The 21,387-nt window shown below is 40.6% G+C and overlaps 1 protein-coding gene across 4 annotated transcripts in view; it reads right to left on the bottom strand.

Moving 5' to 3' along the window:
* The window catches only part of syn1 (synapsin I), a 326,193-nt gene that overhangs the window by 212,734 nt on the left and 92,072 nt on the right, over positions 1–21,387 (bottom strand). For all 4 annotated transcript variants that reach the window (XM_051933641.1, XM_051933643.1, XM_051933642.1 and 1 more), the window contains exon 2: positions 2,427–2,488. In XM_051933641.1, the coding sequence (XP_051789601.1) occupies positions 2,427–2,488 (62 nt within the window). The remainder of the gene's footprint in view (positions 1–2,426; positions 2,489–21,387) is intronic.

Here is a 21,387-nt window from a genome sequence, read left to right as displayed (position 1 = left end):
CTCTGCCAATCCATCTTGATTTGTAAGCAGTTCAGTAAATGGTCTCACCCACGTGTTGGCAGAGGACTCATTTGCACAACATAAACAAGCAGCTTGGACCAGAGACCCACCGTCTGTGTTTCGCTGGTTTACAAATGGGCTAAGTAGAAAAACACCACGAACATTAAACTCTAAATCATCTAGATCAGAATTTCCTAAGAATTGTATTGTGAACTTAAAGATACTGTTGCCAAGAATTTGTCAATCACAGTTAATATGTCTGTAAATGGATAACAAGCTTAACCAAGTATATTGTGCTTTCTTTGCTTCTAAATGCAACAGTCTAGAAACATTAAGAGAGGAGAGGAGAGGTTGGGAGGATGCGCTGGCAGGATTTATATACCTTTTGAAAGTAATTCACAAAATAAAAGAGTGGATTATTTCTGAAAGATTTTCAGAACTCACTTTTTCCATTATAGGATCAATGGAAGAACTAACGTATCCCAGCGGCACTGCAGGTAAGACAGGCCCCAGCTTCATTTGAATTGCTCGTTTTTGTGCACACTGTGGTATAGCGGGTTAGTGGCTTAGAAAAAAAGGCCAGTTTTTAAATAAATAATCGCTGCACTCTCGGCTTATAGAGGGGGCATGGTAATGTGGCTGGAGCGGTTCTCAGATGTGACATGCTGCGAGCGTTTCCTCGCTTATGTGTACAGGTGAAGAATCCTCCACATCCGTAATTGATGCCGGGAGCTGCTAATCGCCACACCTGTGCCACATCCCCATTATATATAGTAGGAGCGCGAGTGCGGAGGGGAGGAAAAAAGATCAGAAAGAGAATGGAGGTTAAAGGAGGAAGAAAGGGAGGCAGGAAGCGAAGGAGCGATTGAGCGAGAGCAGGCTCGCTATAAGAACAGGCAGCTGGGAGAAGTGAGCCCTAGCGGGGTGTTTGGCCAGCACCCGGGGGCAGTTTGATTGGGCCGCTCCTGCTGAGCACTTGAGAGGAACAGGAAAGACCGGAATGCGGCTGGCTCGCTGCATAAGGCTGAGGAAGGCAGGAGGAGTCAGATTTGGGATCGGAACCCCAGCGTGAACGCCCTGGCCATTGGTGGAACCCAAATCTCAGTCTGGTTAGTGGTGCCGTATGGAGCCAGAGGACGGAAGGCAACCAGGCATGGTGAAGGTCAGCTGCAGGTAGGGCAACTCCCCTGGTGCATAGCTCCGGATGGGAGAATCAGGGGAACTGTCAGTTGAAGGCACCGGGTTTTGTTTTTAAAAGGACGGCTTCCAGCCAGTATTTTAACCTCGTTTTTAATGGAACTTTTTATTGGAATTATTTTAACCTCCTCTGTTTCACCCTGGTTTTAATGGATTATTTATTTATTGATTTTTAGAAGCACTGCACTATTTATCTGAACACTGTTTTCTTGTAGGGGCGGCACGGTGGTGCAGTGGTAGTGCCGCTGCCTCGCAGTATGGAGACCTGGGTTCTGGAGTTTGCATGTTCTCCTCGTGTCTGCGTGGGTTTCCTCCCACAGTTCAAAGACTTGCAGGTTAGGTGCATTGGCGATCTTAAATTGTCCCTAGTGTGTGCTTGGTGTGTGGGTGTGTGCCCTGCGGTGGGCTGGGGGCTTGTTCCTGTCTTGTACCCTGTGTTGGCTGGGATTGGCTCCAGCAGACCCCCTGTGACCCTGTGTTAGGATATAGCAGGTTGAATAATGGATGGATGGATGTTTTCTTGTAATAAAAACACTTGCACCTTTTTGCGTCATCCCCTTGCTTCGTTGGTATCCTCACTGTCCAGCTCATCAGGTTACATTACCAAAGGTGTCGGGTTCGAGAGACACCTTAAAGGGAAGTGTGAACCTTGGAGAAGAACCCACATTGTCACCATACTGGAACAATGATAGTCACCAATTCAACAGACACTTCCACCTATGAGACAATGTCGGAAACTGGAGAACACTGCAGTAGGACAGTGTCTGTACCGTGATATGAACTTGGGACCCCTGAGCAGTGAGATGACAACACTATGGACCCCAACTCGGTGCTGCTTTACCTGGGCTTACTTTGAAACTGGATGTATTGATCTCCTTTGGAAGTTTTGTTGCTAGCACTTGGTTTATTTTTTGTTACTAATTAATGTATTAATTGTGGCACAGGTGTCACAAGAGCATGAACTGAACTAAGTACAAGTCTTTTTTTGTACAAATCACTGACAATGTAGGATTTTTAATGACACAGAAATAAAGTGACCAGATTTCTGTAGGCCAGTAAACAATACTGGAACCTCACATGGCTCTCACCACTTGCTTCTGATTGGGATTTCTCCTCTTGTAACAACTGCAGTGAAAAATGATGGTTGTGTTATGGAGGACAAACCAAAGACCTGCAAACCATTATGTTGCACACAAAGATATGAAAATGTACATTATGAATAGTGACACTTGCCTGTTCCACTCTGATGTCAAATTCCCCATTCACCTTCTTTCCCTTGAAGAACTTGGCCCTGTAAAAAGAGAAAAGTGACACGTTCAGATTGACCAGAATGGAACTTTATCGAACTATTTATTGCTCAAGGTTTGCAGAACATGCACTCAGCCTCTGCATCATCATTTTTCTTCTCAGCCACTTTCCAGCTGTCTGCAATTAAATGTCAAATGTAGCCATTTTCACCGAGACTTTGTGGGTAGGCCCCATGGTGTTCTGTGAATTTAGTGGCTTTATTGATCAATTGCTAATGAGAAGAAAATGAAGCTCTATCAATAGGCTCAGCAGCTGAGATTTGCAGGTAGCAGCTCTTCTGTTCATTTCCTAGGACTAAATGCATTAAAAAGCCCCACTGAGGCAAGTGACGCCAAAGCTCACTAATGTTGTCTTTTACAGTCTCTCTCTCCCTAGGGCCGAATCCTTACGAGGTGATTCAGTCTGCAGTGTGCGATTCTTACAGTGGGCTCTGAACATTGATATGAAATTGTGATTCTCTCTGCAGGTCTTTACTGGGATCAGAAATATGGCAAAAGCTCCTTGAACAATGTTAGCTACTGCATGCAACATAAAACTGTACAAAACAATGTCCCAATTGCAAAAAGACACAATCATTTGGATGTCTGTAACAGCAATTCTCAGTGAATTAGAGTCAGTTGTGAACTGCTGATCAACCTCACCAGTATGTGTTTGAGAATGTGGGAGGAAAAATGGACCACCAGGAGGAAAACCATATCGACATGAGCAGAACTGGTAAATTTCACAAGGACAAGGTTAGAGCACAAGATTAGGACCCAAGATTATTAATATTTATAGACATACATACATACACATATCTGTGATATAAGTGTGAATATACTGTATGTATGTATGTGCATTCACCATAAATTATATATTTTTATGTTACATGCAAAGGGCTAGCATTTTTCTAACAGGGACCGATACAAAAGGTTACAGAGTGGCTTAACCACCCACCACTTCCACCCTCAACCCACATAAAGCCGACCAACGAGTAGATCCATCACCTCAGAACAAGCTCTGCCTCTTGTCCCAACCTTCAGTCGCTCATAAATAAAAAGACACTCCAACAGCAGGATATGCTTTATACGTACTATACAATATATATGTGTGTGTGTGTGTGTATGTTGTGTATCTATATCTATATATATATCTATATATATATATATATATATATATATATATATATATATATATATATATATATATATACACAATTCAACATCTATCTGTCTGTCTGTATGTCTGTCTGCTTTTCACAAGAAATGGAAATACTTAATGGATTTAGATCAGTTTTTTTCTATAATTTGCTTGAACATTCCGGTTGATTTTGCGACTTGTCTCATTGTGCTATCATAGTTTGCTTGCGGTAACAATTTATTTGCGCAAATCCCACAGAGAGGCTGCAGGCCAAAGGTAGTGGGACAGGGCCCTCCTCAATCACGCGCCTGCCTTTGTTTGAGTCACTGTACCTCTCGCCACGTGTTGGAGTGCACCTTGCCTCCGCTTAGCTAGCGATACCTGTTTGTTCAGCAGGGATTATCATCTACAGATTGCTAAAGAGTAACGTTTGATGTTTTTGAGAGAGACAGAGAGCAGAGCTACGTGTGTTTTAGAGGGAGGTTGGTGATTGGAAGAGATATCACGGCCACATGCTTTTCCCCCCTGCATGGGGGACACTGTCCTGTCATGATAAGATACAATGCTAATGTTTGACGTTGGAGTGTACAAACCTTCCACTTGGCCAGAATTACATTTTTTAAATTTTTTTTTATTGATTTTTAAAGTTTGTCCTGTTTCACTACTACATGGGCAGAGCCGCAGGGGACAGCTAGTATGTAATATTTCAGTACTGTATATATGTATTTATGTAAGTAGTGTGACCACAAGGGGGCACCAGAGAGCCCCAAACTACAGACACACTAATATAGCACGCACTATACAAATAAAATAAAGGATTTTTATTCTCTTCAGGAACTTCTTCAGAGACCTCACCCCAATAATCAGCCACAATAATATAATAAAGCACAGTAAACCAATAATTCTTCCTCCTTCTCCACCTCCGCTGAGTGTTGCCCGCTGCCTCCTGACTCTGACTCACTGGAACTGAGGCAGCGGACTCCTTTTATGTCAGACCCAGGAATGCTTCTGATGCCATTCCTGTGTTCCGCAAAGCACTTCCAGGCCATAAAGAAAGTAGGGCGGTCCTCCCCCAACAGCGCCCTCTAACGAGAGCCAGGGACCCTGACAGGGTTGCACTTCCGGACTCCAATTCCCAAGCACCCCTGCGGGTCAAATGAGGACCACTGGTATCTGGCGTATGGGTGACGGAACCCCTTCTGAATCTTAGCTTCTGGGGCCTCATGTATAACGCCGTGCGTAGAACTCACACTATAACATGGCGTAAGCACAAAAGCAGGATTGTGTGTACGCACAGAAAAATCCAGATGCAAGAATCTGTGCGCACGCAAAATTTCACGTTCTTCCACTACATAAATCCCGATCAGTGTGAAAAGTAACGCACGTGCACGCGCCTTCTGTCCCGCCCCAACTCCTCCCAGAATTACGCCTCTTTGAATATGCAAATCAATATAAATAGCCTTCTGTGAAAAGACAATGGGAAAAGTACGGGGGAAAATATAAGAATTTCAGCGAATACCAAGTGGAGGCAAAGGAAAAACGTACTATTTGTTGGTTTAAACAGTGGTATAATCAACAAAAGGAAGTTGATTGAGTGACAGAGTGTCGGAGAAACTCGAAAGATCAAGTTCACAAAGTCGCACAGTGCCTGAAATAAAAAAGAAATCACATATCAAAGTCGCCATGAAAAGGCGAGTCGTAGCCCACCGTCTGAGTGTCATATGAAAGCTTATTAGGGTACAGACAAAAAAAATAGGCACACAGTGGGAAAAAAGCACAAAATGTCAACTTTAATCTCGAAATTCCCACTTTAATCACATAGTTTATTTTGCCATTAAAGTAGAACATCATAAACTTCATCTTAAAATCATTTATTTTACTAGTTTCTCAAGTAGCATGTTAAATGCTTTGTTCTGTATTTGATCTTCTATGTGCTCTGTGTGTGAATCACTACGTGCTTCCGTTCTTTCTCTTTCTCCGACAGGACACATAATCCATTACATTCGAGATATTACAGCTCTCTGAATAATTAAAATACTGAGATGTATACGTGATATCTTTTTCATGATGAAAGGAATGAAAGCATGTTATTAAACATGGGAACACGGTGGTGCAGTGATTGTTCATATCTCACGCAAGAGGCTTGCTGCGCCATGTGCGACCTTCGATGAAATAATTTATTACAGAAGTACTGTCTCTTTCAAACGTACTAACCTCCAATTCCTGTCTTTACTTTTCTTTCTCCAAATACCCAATCACCGCACAATCAGCTCTGTAATAGACGTTAAGCCATTTGTAAGCTTAGAACGCCGATTCTTCAAAACTTTTAAGGAACATTGAAATATCTTTGTAGTACATATTTAATTATTCTATCCGTCTATCCTTCCAGTGTCGCGTCAGCACCAGCAATAATTATTCGCAAGCCAGGAGCTATCCGTGAACTAGCTATACGCTGCGGCACCGTGTCCTCACATGTTTAATTATTAACAATACAGATTATTTAAATGAAGTTAAAGTTTTATCTGTATACTAATCTTATTGCTAATAAGGAGCAATTAAAACACTGAATGCAGCAGTTTAAGATTGAAATAAGCAATTAAGGTTGGAGAACCTTAACAAGCGAGACCACTAAAATGAAGCATTAAAATGTCACTTAAGCAATATGTGCTTCATCAGCAATAATTGAGTTCTCGTTAAGGAACTGGGTTGGAACAAAAACCTGCACATACTGTGGCACTCCAGGACCGACGTTGCCTACCCCTGCTATAAGCAACAATTTTTGCTGCATTTCATCTTAAAAATGATATTGTCATCATACGCGCTTTATAAAGTAGCGCAGGTTGTGCAATATTATAACTGTAGTGTAAGTTTACAGTGAGGTAATTGTACTTATAAGTACAAACAGTTCTACAAGGAGCACTTGATGGACTGATTGAGTGCGTTTATAGTTCTTGGGATGAAACTGTTTCTGAAACATGAGGTCCGTACAGGAAATGCTTTGACGCTTTTTGCCGTGGTTGAGGTAGTGTGTACTTGAAACTGTAATTCTCTTTCCGATTAGCTGCTGCTGTGATTCCCCACTCAGATACAGTGATATAAATACTCCGAGTGGTGCAGTGAGAGTAATATGGAAAAAGATGATCTGCAGTGGCAACCCTTAATGGGAGCAGCAAAAAGAAGAACAAGATGCAGTGAGCGTAACAATGCTAAAGCAGTTATGGTATTTGGAATACTATGGCTATTCCCTGGACCATTATATTGCTGCAGGTTAATTACAATCAGATGCATTACACTAATAAACAATATGCAGTTAGTTTCAGTGTATTTATAAAGCCGCGTCAGGAATGTGGAGCTAAGAAAGAAAGGGTGACCACACAGGAACAGTAGCACTGCTTTGACGCTGGGTGCCGCCAGTCTGCAAAACCGAGCGGAGAAATTGCGTACGCCAAGGTATGAGTTACCGTGGAAATGTGCGTGGCTTTACGCCAAGTTTAGGTTTTATACATCACGATTTGAGTGTGGAAACATTCATACGCAACATTTCTGTGCGTACGCACCATTTATACATGAGGCCCCTGGTCTTTTATTTCCTGCTGGCCGGACACAAACTTATTCTTCCAGTCCGCTGGCCCATTTGCTTTCGTTGTCACCCTGGCCTCTCATCTGGGTATTTTAATTTTTTTTTAGATTTGCGAAATCATAATAAAACAGAAAACTTACATGTCAAACTAGTGGATAAGCCTATAAAATGTAACCAGGTTAGTGCATGTAACTTAATGAAAAAATAAGCTTGGAAATTTTTTGCTTTTTGCACAGTGACTCTCTTCGAACACCCTCAAAAATGTACAAAAAATATTTATTTAAATTTACAAGTATGGATCTGAGATTAATAAATTATCGAGAGTTAGATATCTTCCTTAGCTTTTTAATTCAGATTGTACACAGGTCAGCAGTCTGGGCTGAGTGTAAAACTCCTATTAAAACTCACATCATGCTTTTTCACATGCACGCTTAATATGGGGTGCTTTTTTTCATGGTGAGAATTTACATGGATCAGTACTTAGTTCAAGAACTGTGTGTTCTCGTTCCCATTATCAAACTTCTGAACCTTCTTCTGTTACAGGGAGCTAATGCCAACTGTGACAACAACAAGCACGAGGCAGAAGCAGCCCTGGACGCCAAAGATCACTCATCACAGTTGTGATTAAACGGGGAAGAAAACTCAGCATTACCATACAACCCTGTGGTCTTTCATCTTGCATTGTTAACTGATAATTAGTTTTTAATTGAATAATTAGTCACATGCCTATGCCGATTACTAAATGAGTGCATTCCTAGGATACTGGTAACATGCCGCTTGGCTGCTCTCAGTTGATAACCCATTAAATGCTGTGTTTTCATATGAAAGCCTGCACTACTATTCAAACAGACACGCAGCAGTTTATTTAAAAAAATGCCTTTTATGATAAACACCTTTCCAAAGTGCCTTAAATGTGTACTTCAAGAGAAGTACCAGCTGGAGGGCAGACATTCTTAGAATTAAAGAATGAGTCACTGGTGGTGATGACTGAACAGCTTCAGCCATAACACCATTATATAGTAACTTTCACAGCAGAAATGATCACTAGGTGCCTTACAAAGCACATAAATACAAAATAATGCTGTACATACATCCATGAGTATAACTCAGGGTCCATTGGGCTGGAGCCTATCCCGGGGCATTAGGGGCAAAGCAAGAAACCGCCCTGGATATTGTGCCAGTTAGATCTTAATAAAGATTAATAACTGTTTAATTGCAACATATATCATGGAGAAATATAAAGACTTTGGGCTGATGCATTAGTACCTGTCTTAAAAGAAGGCCAAAAGTTAATCTTTTATTAATTATTAATGTACAGTTATGAAAATGTAATATTACTAGCTGTGCTACCCATCTAAGATGTGCTGAAATCCAAGTAACGTAGACCTCAACGTTAACATCTGCAGTGCAACATCTATATGTATAGTAATAAAATGCACTGCATTTGTCATTCCAACAGATGGCACCTCACAGACATTTTGTCAGGCTTGGGTCACACAGTTGCTCAGGGTTGCTTCAGGGTTTTCAAGAAACAAACTTTATTTGTAAACAGCATAATAACGCATAAGGAATAAAGCAGAAGATATCTGGGGGAGAAGAGAGACAATGCAATAAGACAAAAGGACAGCTGCTGTACGGACTTTTAAATGTTCGAAGCACAGCGCGAGATGCAGATTACGCGGCACAGCAGCAGCAGCAATCAAGCAGCTAATCGAGCAAAGAGGAGGTAAAAAACTATTTGTTTCCCATTGTATCACCGTTTAAGAGGGAGTTTCGGAGGAGCAACCACATCTTCTAGGGGTGCGTTCAGCTCCCCTCTTCACACCCCCTCCCCTCAGCTTTATTCACATCTTCGTGAATTAAGCGACTCTCCAAACCAGCTTCAGACAGGCATGACAGAACATCTGCATTAATGTGCGCAGAGCCGGGTCAATGACTGACAGTAAAACTATACGGTTGCAAGCTCAAGAACCATCTCATGAGATGAGTCTGTATCTTTCTGACGGTATAGCCATTGAAGAGGAGCGTGATCAGTAACCAATGAAAAACTACGACCCTATAAGTAATAACGGAATGCATCCACAGCCCATTTAATCACCAAACATTCTTTCTCAATTGTCGAATAATTGCGTTCCTGAGAAACCAATTTTTTACTTAAAAATGTGATAGGGTTCTTGCTCTGTCCATGGAAGTCAGCTTAGCTGAGGTGTGTTGCTCCCATGTTCCTTCTACTTCACTAAAAAAGGACAGCTGCTGTACAAGCTTTTAAATGTTCAATGCGGTGTGCGAGATGCAGATCATGCAGCACCGCAGCAGCACCAAGCCAGCAGCTAATCGAGCAAAGAGGAGGTAAAAAAACTGTATTTGTTTCCCATTGTATTGACGTTTAAGAAGGGTTTTCGGAGGAGCGACTATGTCTTTTAGGGGTGCGTTCAGCCCCCCTCTTCACAATTTGTAGTAATAAAAAGTGCAATCTGTTGGAATTACAAAAAGAAATGCATGCCTCTGTTATATGCCATTTGGTATGAGATTTGGAAAAGCAGTGTTAATATTTGTGATGCACCATCTATTGGAGTGTCAAATGCAATGCTTTTTATTTATAAAAATGTTTGTGATGTGCCATCTGTTGGAATGACAGATCTATAGCAACTGAATTGACACACAGACACTTATCCTTTTATTAAGGTGGATTAGTTTAAATATATTAAAGGAATACATCACCCAAAATTGGTATTTTTTTATATGTTACTTACCCTGTGTAGTTTGTAGTGATGGCCAAGAAAAATATTTAACCTCTTATTTTAATGCGGAATGGAGAAAAAAAAAGTTTATGATATAATAGAACCCAATGACGACCTATGCTTTATGATGGCAAACCATGTGAAAAACATCCATGGAAAAGTTGCTTGTGTTGCATATTAATCAACATGTCCATTATTCATTTGTACAGTCTGTTTAAAATGTGCAAAACACATGCATTTATTTTTGTGAAAGATCCTTAACAGTTACTTCTGGAAAAAGCAGCTTTAATCGTAAACAGGAACACATATTCCCATAATACTGTGATGAAACTGACAACCTTGAAGCCACATTGCCTGCTTTCGTGAAAATATCCCAGATATCTTCACCATACTAAGAAATTCCTCAAAGACAGGCTTTGGCTTCTATTTGGACAACACCAAAGTTTGACAGTAACTCATGGTGAGGAATGCCTTCTGTTTTGTGCTAGCTACATTCAACACCACCATAATAGCCAAGCTGTTCACTTTGGGACTTGTGCTGCATTGACTACAAGGTGGACGTCCTGTTTTTTGTGTTTCTTATGTCTGAATATACAAGACTCCAGGGTTTCTCCAAACCTGTGCTCCTGTAGGTCACACATAGTCACAGACTCTGAGCCTATGGGTCTTAAACATGTTAAACACTGAGTCTTGGTAGTGCATATCCACACTTTTTTTGTCTTCTCATGACATATATTAACATTCCACTAATTCTGGTTTAAACACCCGAGATGCTCTTTTCTGCCCATTCAAGCTAAAGCTTGTTGACTGCTTACTGTTTAAGTTAAAGTTTATTTTGAATGTTGCAACAAACATTAGTGGTATTGTGTCATGATCCCTTTGGAACACAGAGCTCCAGCAATTACTACTGCAGTGCAGCAATATCCTGTAATAAATATGTAGTCTGACTAGAAGGATACTACTTTGCGTCGATGTGCCCTCTTGTGAACACTGGTTGATAATGCAGTACCATCTATCACAGAGAACTGACAAACAATGTTAATGCATTAATATATATAGAATAATTTAAAGCCTTACTTTACTTCCAGTGTGAAAATCTTCCATGTTATATAACTGAAGGATACCACTGTGATATGTAGGGTCTACACCATGGAGAGACATGGAAATAAGCAGAGAAATCCAAAATGTAACAGGAAGCTAACAGAGCTGTTTAAATGCGAGGGTAATAAGTTCCCAGTGTCTACTGGGGCAGAGAGCTCTGGCATCTGAATTTTGTACATGCAGACTCCTGAGTCCCTGTGAAGAAGCACCATATAGATTATCATTACAGTAGTCCAAACATGATGTGATGAAAAAAAAACTTTATTTGTCCCCAGGGAGAAATTTGGCTTTTTACAGAAGCTCATTAAATAGATCGATAGTTTGATATATATATACACACAGAATGGTCTGGAAACACACCAGAATGACTGAAAAGGAAGAACATTAAAAAGAAACAAAAACTTTTGACTTGATAGTCACAGTCCTGGTGAGGCATTATATAGACATATTGCTGTTGGTATAAAAGAGTCCCCGTAGCATTTCTTGACACACTTCTGCTGAATAATTCATTGGCTGAAAGTACTCAGTGAGAGGACGTGCAGCATTGTTCGTAATGGCACTCAGTTTTGTTTTTATTCTTTCATCCTGTACTGCCTCCAGGGGGTCCAGAGTGCATCCCATAATTCAGCCTGCCCTTTTATTTAACTTGTTGATTCACTGGGCCTCTCTTGAAGTGATGCTACCAACCCAGCACACCACAGTGTAGAATATCACACTGGCCATCACAGAGATGTAGAAGCTATGAAGGACGTTACTTCTCACATTAAAGTAATGCAGTCTTCCTCTGTGTTACAAGAACCAGTGGACAACCCAAGTACTTATAGGAGTGGACCACCTCTACATCCACTCCATGAATACTGACTGAACATGGAGGCTCTTTTATGTGGCAAGAGTTAATAATCATTCCTGAAGTTAACTAGCAGACATTACTTTCTGCACCAAGAAACAAATTTCTCCCCCTGACTGCTATACTCTGTCTCATCCCCTTTTTCACAACACCTCATAAGTGACATGACCTGGTGATATATTTATAGTCGGAGGTTGACAGAGAACAGCAGACAGGACTGTTACTGGTGGTGCTCCAGTGACGCTCACATTCATATCAGAGACCAGAGACACAGTCTTTGAGCCATGAAGAGTTTCGGCCGCATTTTATGTCAGAAAATTACAAAGCTTGGAAATGTTTTTTAAATGAAAGGAAGCAGTCTTAATACTTTTCTTAATATAGGATTCAAGAAGAGTGTGCAATGTAAAATAGCCCCAAATCTCCTCACTTCTTTAGAGGGGAATGAAATAAAATCTGAACACACAGACTAAAACTTTCATGCAGTGTGTTTGAGAGTATGAACTCTCGTGTTATGTGTAACAAAGAAAATCTTCTTTTAGTACTATAATGTGAATTGCCAGTAAGATGAATAAATGATATTTAGATAATCAACAAGATATGGACATTTGACAGAAGATGCCCCCTTCTAGCTAACAGAATACTGCCTTGATGGCTGCTCAGCAATGACAGTGTACGTCCTTTACTCCACTGAACTGGAAGTTCACTCTGATGAGCTCTACCCCTTAATGGAGCTGCAGTTCCTCAAACACCATTTGGTCAATTAGTGGTTACGATTCTTCTTCAGCGCTGTCCCTCAATGGCAGAAAATGCAATCCCATTCTGTCAGACACAAGCACTGCCTTTTAAAAGCAGGACATGTCATTTGGTACCCCAATGGCAAACAAGGCCCTGGAGCACAGACACTCAATGGCAATAAAGCACCTTGAGCTCCACCAATCGAAACATCAGCATACCCTTTAAGCCCCTCCCTCATACCCCAGAGCAGCGCCTCATATACTGCCTGCCAGTGCCAGAACACTCTAAATGGTCCTATGAAACCTCCCATCAGTAGCAGAAGAGTCCCTCAGGCACTGCCACACTATGGTAGAACACTCCTCCTGAGCACCTCCCAATAATAGAAGGTTGTCAAAAGCGGAATATTCCTTTAATTCCAGTATAGTGGCAGAACATTCCCTGATTTTGGTTGTGCTTTTCCCAATCCTGTTATACAAACACTGTGATGATACATTACTGAAATTATGGCTCTAGTTGAAGGTGACCCCAAAATTATCCCCTCACCAAACATCTTTCAGTTTTCAAAATGGACAAATGCATTGGTAAGACTGCCGAAGCTGTAGCTCATTTGGAGCTGTTCCTGCATCTGAGGATACTCCAGTAAGTGACAACGAAGCCAGAAAACAAAGGTGAATGTTACCAAACATGGTTTTGAGAGCTTTGTTGAAATTTATGTTTATTTGGGTAACTCTAGCAAAAAAAGCAATATTCCCTGGAAAGAAAATGGTCTCGTCTTGTTGAGAATTCTTACCTAAATGCGAGGTGCTGTTAACCAGTTGCTATAGCAACAGAAACCACTATAGCCTAACACAAATGCTGCGAAACTCGGCAGATCCTGGTAAGCATCCCATTCTCCTGCGATGCATGGAACGGTCAATAAGTCAACACTCTGCAGTGTACACACGTGAGCTCTCATTAGAAAAGCAACACATAATAGGACTAAGGTGATGAAAATTGTAGACTGAATTGGCCTAATGTTGACATGTAGCAAGGCTGTGGTCTGAATGTGGAAAGTAGTTTTCTGTTAGGCGGCTCTGTCTAGAATAAGGCATAATAACCTTGTAGCTGGGAACAGAAGATGATGTCTAATAATAGGGAGAATGAAACCTACTGGCTAACAAGTTAACAATGGTAACTGAAAGTGTCTGTGCTCTCGGCTATCTTTGTAAATATTGTGCTATACCATAAGACACTAAATAAAATAAAGACTGATCCTATGTTTTCTGGGTTTTCAGAAGTTATCTAATCTCTGAGTGTGTTGGGTGGTCTTATAATGGATGAGCATGACAGAGGCATATAAAATGGTGCGGGGTGGGGAACATTTCAGGGTTAGGGTTAGGGTTAGGGCTAGGGCAGGGGATATGTTAGCATTAAAAGAAGCAGAGTGTAGACTTAATCTGAGAAGAGCTCAGCAGCTCCCTGTGAAAATGACCTAAAATCAGAAGGGTGCAATCTGGACTCAAATTAAAACAAGCACTGTGCACGTTGAAGGAAATGCTAGCAGCAGACTGTGGTCTGTTCTTGGCTTCATTACCAAAGCCTCTGGGAGACAGCACAGCAGTAGCCACCAAGCGGAAAAGATGCTCAGTACCCTTTGAAAAGGTATTGTTTCACTGAGCTAAACAGAAAGTAATCATTAATTGCCAATCTCATTGTGTTACAGACATCTATTACAGCCCACCTCCACCCTCCAACCTTTTGTCACAAACATAAAGCTCAGAGAAGTTTATTTCCAGGGGTATAATTTTCAGTATGCGCGTGTGGCTGCTCACACTCATTCATTCTTTGTTATTTCAGAGCTGCAGCACAAGACTGGCAGTGGAATACGAGATGATTTTTGTAGGGAGCGTCTGCTTTTCTACCAGGGGAAGGTGAAGATAAGATGTGTCTTCACATCTGATATTATCACATTGCAAATGTCCCCACAATACCAGCAACCTTAAATGAGTGAGCATAATTGTCTATTCAAAGTGATGGCTTCAGCCACAGGAGCATTAGTCACCTGCTCTTTTCAATTGTTTGCTTCAGTGGTGAAGGATGAATGGAGTTGTACTAAGTGATCAGTTCTGTTAGAGCTCTTTGCAATCAGGGTTTCCCTACAACCATTTCCTTCTCCGTGTTTTGCTATGACTGGAAAGAGTTGCCCTAGGACAAAGTCACCATCAGGGCAAGTTCTATAGGTATCCACCAGAGAAGAAAGAGATCTTGGACGTGTACGTATGCCTAATAGGGGACAGCAAGCCATATACATCTGCTGATTGTTTCAAAATAAGTATGGTCACCAACATGAGATAGAGACGGAAAGGGAGATGTGATCTGTGCTGAAGTATAACAAGTGAGAGACTGAGGCTAGTGAGGGATCTCCTGGCCAGCAGGTGGTAGCACATAGCATCTCGCTAGCAAAGCAGAGTCCGGGCTGCTCATCCTAACTTGACTCCAGTGGTGGCCGACAGGTGGACAATATACTAGCATTAATTCACTAGGGGGCGTACTGCCGTAAGTAGGTTCTGCTTGGCGGCCCAACACCAAGTGATTTCATATTGCTGTTTCTACCTGCTTGGCCACTATTACCTCTTGTGTTCCATCACTGAATATGCTCCAAAGGTTAAACCCACACAAGCAACTACTCACAATTATTGACTCAAAGAGAATGAGGCTAAGTCTAGGAAAGGTTACAGAAAATAGTTATATCCTGAAACGAAAGCAAGTTTCCCCAGATGGGATCAGAGTACCCATGGTCTTAGAAACGTGTGTTGTCTCCAGAACACACTAATAAAATTAGTCATAAACACATATCATAATACAGTATTGTCAAACCCACTTAATCCAATTCAGAATTGCGGGGGTCTGGAACCTTTCCACCACTGGGCACAAGACCATTACTCATTCAAGAGAATGAATGCTGTTGGGAGAACATGGGATTTAATACACATAAGCCATACTCTATCTTCACTAAAGGCTTTGCTATTTGCTGCTCAGCCATCAGTCATATCACTGTATGGTGGTCACACTCTAAAATCAAGAGCGATGCTCATAATTGCCAACCCATATTGATCATTCCCAAACTAAATAAAGTCCTAATGAATTACAACCTTGAAATGCTCCCTCACGGTAGATGGCCAGTCTTTTCACATGTGCTACTCAATAGTAGTTTGTGTTTGTCACTTTTTATAACAAGAAGTGTATTTCTCTTGTGTCTCCAGCTTGCTAAGTCTGCTGTGTAGACATCTTGGAGAGTCATTGCCAATTATTTCTCATTTTATTTATGGCTTTTTATCTGCCCAGGGACTGCTAATGGAATTTCACTTTTAGCGAAATATGAGTGCATCATTTGGTGAGCATGAGCTGCACGTTGCTGCTGTCAAGTAAATGCATAAATAATGCACACAAAAGCATTCATTGGCTGGCTTCTGTGTTTCAAATGGGGCCTTGCGGAGACGGCTTTTACTGCCCTTTACCATAAAGGGGTTGGCAGCCTGGGTTTAGACCTGCAATTGAACTTTTTAGCCCACACCAGCTATAACGTCTTAACTCTTATCTTTCAGACCAATTCACTGAGATGGAAGAAATTAAGGAAAGAGTGGGGTGTGCAACAAAGCACGGCACACAGTCTGTTGGCATATTCACACCTCCCCTCCTGGCTCACCAAGCCACTAACGCTTCCAAGCGAGCCATGAGTCACACCACCCTGGCGCACGACCATTTTATCTCAAGCCCACTGTTAACAGTTGTGCTTTGATCTTGCTTAATCTAGACAATTCCTGTTTTAATAGGTTAAGTAGCAGGACAGAGATAGGAGAGCGCAGCGCATCTCTTTTTGGAGAATGGTAAAATGAAGCCACAAGCAGTAGTTTAGCAGTAGGCACGATAAGTACAGGATTAACTGCCGGTGGGTCATGCCATATTATTCAGTGGCCGATTCCATCCATCCATTTACTGATTAATCTGATTCAGGATCACAAGAGCCAGATCACATACCAGCAGCACTGGGCACAAAGCAGGAAGAAACAGTAGTTTCAGTGCCAGGACCCTCTCAGCCACACTCCAAAATGCTCACAGGCCTTGACACTTAATTTAGAACGGTAGTTTGACAACAGGCAGAAGGCAGAGACTGTGCCAGGTGCATAAGACATAAGTCAGCCATGGGCTGTGCATAGTTAATAGGACTGGTCTCCTTTCTAAACATGTGGCTGAAAATATCCTAACCTGTAGTTTTAGTAAAGGAATATGCAGTTCTCTAAGAAAACATAGAAGGTTGAACACCCACAAAGTACAAAAGACAAGCAAGGCTAAAGAGATCCTCTGTAACTAAGTTTAAAACGCTTCAGTTTATCTATGGTGTTCCAGCTATGATCAGGCAGAACAGTACTGTATACCTGCACTCAGAACCCACTCTTTAGCATTATTACTGTTTAATCATATTGAAGCAGAGTTTTGACACCTAGCTTACAACTCATCACCCCCTAATTGACCATAGAATAGGGGTAAGTGACTGGTTTGAATACACGGCTGTACCGTTCCCAGCCTGCTAGATTACAAGAGTTAACTCTCCTGTTGGCTGCCATCTCCAGCTACTGGTTTGTCCCTCCTCTGCTCAGACTGATCCAAATCCAGTACGGCGCAAAACTATTATGGGAAAGGATGAAAATCCATTACTTATGTTTGGACAATATTTTAAATAGTCAGGTTTTACGTCTGGTACAGTGTAAGCCACAAAATAAAAAGATGAAAAAAATAACATAACTAATACTGGTATGTGGTCATACAGTTACATACAAACAAGATAATCCAATTTTAATGCCCAAGTCACCAGAGCAGTGAAACACGAAGTGTTAGTTGTACTGTATTGCCAAACTGTACATTTGTCTTGCATCTTTCTTTCCCACAAGACCATAAGCTCAGTAATAAATAAAATGTATATCCATGTTATAAAATTAAGGTGACAGACACATGAGTCCTGGTTAGGGCTCAGATATGAAAGTGCAGATCCCATTTTGCCCCGGATTGAAATGTGTGTCCTCAATGGGCTGGGCTTCCACCTTTAGTCCCTCCTCTTGTGCACTTTATGTGTTGGCTGCTCCCCCCTACACTTGCTGCTCGACAGCCCGCCGATGGAGGAGCTGCGGATGTAATCTGAGGTAGTCCGTCTGGTGCTTTCCTTGAGCAATGCAGTTTGCAGTTTTGCAACAGCCCACCCAGTGTTCACATTCTAACAGCAGTTAAGCAACATTTTGTTTTTCTGCAGTTTATTGTTTTTGACCTTTCTCATTAAATTCAATTTTTTTTAGCCTGTCCAAATATTTGTTCTTGTTAAGATCTTCAGTCCTTGACCTCTTACTTATTTTTTGATACTGTAGATTTGCTCTTTGATCTTTTGGATGTATTCTTTCTCTCTTACTCTTTTATGACCTTTAATTTGCTTTTTTTGGATTTGACTTTTGAATCACTCCATTATTTAAATAAATTATTAATTTACTTGCCTTCATGTTTGATGTTTGGCTCATCCTGATTTTTAATATTAGTTTGTTGTGCACAGTTAGCCTTGCTTGACATTGAAGTGCATTGCATTGCATTAAACTGGTCAGCCTTGGCCTGTTGAAGAACCATCTACCACTCTTGCCCTCTTTTCCTTTTGCCTCTTATGTACTGTATTTCATATTATTCAACCACAGGGAGCTTGCAGTTCCACTGTATGGATATTTCTATATAAAGCACTCCATGGTTAAATTCATTTAAATAGAGGATTGCTGTCAAGGCTGACAGTTTGCATTTTTCTGTCTTCTGATGTACAGGCATAGCTCACTGAGCTTGGATCAAATTACACACAGGCAACAACCCTCTGACTTGAGGTGAAAAAGATAATGTTTCAGTGAGCTACATCATAAAGAAACAGGCATAATCAAGATAAGGCAGTAACAATTTGCTGTTTAATGTTGTGCATCTTGTTTGTGACATTGACAAATCCATCTTGCATTAAGAGCTGAAAAAAATTCTTTAAAGACTTCTGGTACTGCACTTCTGACTGTGAAAATAATTACAATTCTTAGCAGATAACCACAAAAATCTCTTCTTCTCGACAATTTAATTTGACTAACATTTTGCAAATAGCATTTTGGTGGCCAGTCCACATTTGGTTCCAGCTTTGTTTGCATTATGGCATAGACTCGAGTCCCATACTACCCAGTGTTGGATTAAAAAGGTTTGAAAATGAAGAGAGATGGATGTATTTATTTAATAAATGGAATACCATCTAGCTTAATGATACATTAAAGATAAAGCTTCAAAAACTGTGTAATGATATACAATAATGTGAAACAAAATATAAACGCAGGAGCTGGTATTAAAAACTATAAAACCAGGAACATACTATACATCGAGCTTAAAGAAACAACGGAATGCTCCAGCCATGTCAAAAAAATAATCACTAAAGGGATCAATTTTTATTTTTTCTAAAGGCAGTATTTTCTCCAAAAACTTTGTTCTGTATTTTGTTGAAATTCACACATTTCCCAGAATCAGACAAGTTATTGCAGACAATAAAATACTAAAGAGATGTGAAGGAACACACAATCTTTGGGCAAATGCAGCAGACATGCCATTCCTCCTTTTTACCATGGAATGTGCGGAGAAACATCAGAGGGGTGCAGTCAGTAACTGATGGACAGTTATGTGCCTAAAACAACTGCAATGGGAAAAGAGAAAAAGGTACTGAGGTAAGAAATACAGGGAATGTTGTACAAATGCCAAAAGAAATATACATAAAGGGTAACGAGGACAGTCGAGGCCATCTGTCTCAATCAGAAATTTGCACATTTGCTTAAATTAGGATGAACAGTGGGAATGGCAGTTAAAACAAATAACTGGTTATTTTTAATTCTCCTCTTTCTGGAGCATATCCCGATCTTTAGTTGTTTGGAATATTTCCACAACCTGAAGGGGAATAGTAATTAAATGAGGTAAAAGGAGAACAGAATCCCTAACTACATACGCCAGCGCTGTCCAGCAGTCTGCAATATTATTTTGAGTAGACTGATTGGATTGCTACCAGTGTGTCTGGAGACTGGAGGAAATCAAAGAACCTCTGCACATTATTATTACAAAGTGTTGTATCTCATTTTCTTTATAACAGCAGATCTTTCTTATATTTCATCAGAAATGCTGAACATAAGGTTTGCTCTGTACCAGTGCTAGCAATGTACATACGTATAATGTTTTGCTTATGAAACAAAAAGGCGTTTTGCATTTAATAAATGTTTATTTATATAGATCTGTTCATTTTTATAATTATTGCAATAGCTGTCGTGCTTTGTCAATGAATTGGTTTAAGCCAATTGGCCTCAGTTATAGTGAAATTGGTAAACTGGATGTATCAGAAGTACTATGTGACTAAGTACTTTCTATATTCACCATTTGTGTTTTTTACCATAATATTATTAGTGCATATGAGCTGCTAACTGTTAAACATGCTACATGCAGTCCTTGGAAATGTTGGTAAGAAAGAGACTGGAGCAGAACTCCATTTTAAAGCGGTATTTGGGAATGTTGCAGAGGTGATTTAAAGTTGATTCATTCAAAGCTAAAACTGCTAAAAATCTCGACTCTCCATTAGCATCAAAGCCTTAAATTAGTACTGCCTCAGTATACAGTGGATTTGAAAAAATGTCTACCAACAAAATAAAGTAAAGTTACTAATTACTTTTACTCCCTCAATAGCACTGTCCTATTCTCGTCTTATCACAGTCAGAAAAACAGCATCTGCATCAGCTATCGAAAAAAATCGCACTTCATTCTGTACAATTATGACTTGGCTCCATCAGTTAATTTGCAGTGTTTTTATGTATTACCTGTTTGTTTTTTAACTTCAAAAAACTCTTAATGCTAATCATTGATTGGTACTGTGAACTTGATGGGGATAAAGAGGTGGACAACAGTGTTGGCTTTTTTAAAAACTCAAGGCTATATACACTGATAAAAAATGTAGCGGAATCAATTTATCTCAGATTTATCTCTACATGTGACACACATTTGGTTCACTGAAGCAATCGATAAAGCTGCACAATATTTTTCCCATTTTTTATAACTGTGCTAATTTCGCCAAGGTGACAATCTTCAACCCACACTTCTAATTGTGCTCAGTTCACTTTAATGCTGTCTGTGGGTGATCCAGGAACTAAAAAGGTAAAACTTGGTCCTAAGGCCACAAAAGTTGAGAAACACTGCCCCAAGATAAATGCTGTAATCCAGTGAGACAATAAAACTGTTATCTCAAAGTGGCTGAGAGAAAAAATGTCAAGCCGTATTTTCGATGCTGTTATTTAAAGTTTGTGAGCACTGATGAAATTGTTTAGAGCAGCACACTGGCTGATGGGAATTGTAGTCCCCACTTCAGCATTTGCGCAAGGATGAAGGGGGTTGGGGGGCAATAAATATTAAATATCTATCCTTCTGGATCAGTTGAAATTGACTCCGATCACTGCCATAGTGCATGGCAAGTGCTTTCTAAATGCATCTTCTTCGAGCTTCGCTCAAATTGCTCCTTTCACTTCGTTTCTGCAGACAGCCTTTATTTGCATATCCTGGCACGTCCCATTTCTCTGTGCCATCGCCACCAGTGCTATGCCAAAATGGGGGATGTGGTCCCTAAGAAGGTCTCACTCATTATCTCAATATCATCGGCTAATTTTGTTTCTGTACAATATCACCACATTTCAATTAAATCT

Source organism: Erpetoichthys calabaricus, chromosome 11 (assembly GCF_900747795.2).
Source record: "Erpetoichthys calabaricus chromosome 11, fErpCal1.3, whole genome shotgun sequence".
NCBI classification, from domain to species: domain Eukaryota; kingdom Metazoa; phylum Chordata; class Cladistia; order Polypteriformes; family Polypteridae; genus Erpetoichthys; species Erpetoichthys calabaricus.
The sequence above is the reverse complement of the archived record's forward strand: the minus strand, read 5'-3'. Positions and strand labels throughout refer to the sequence as shown.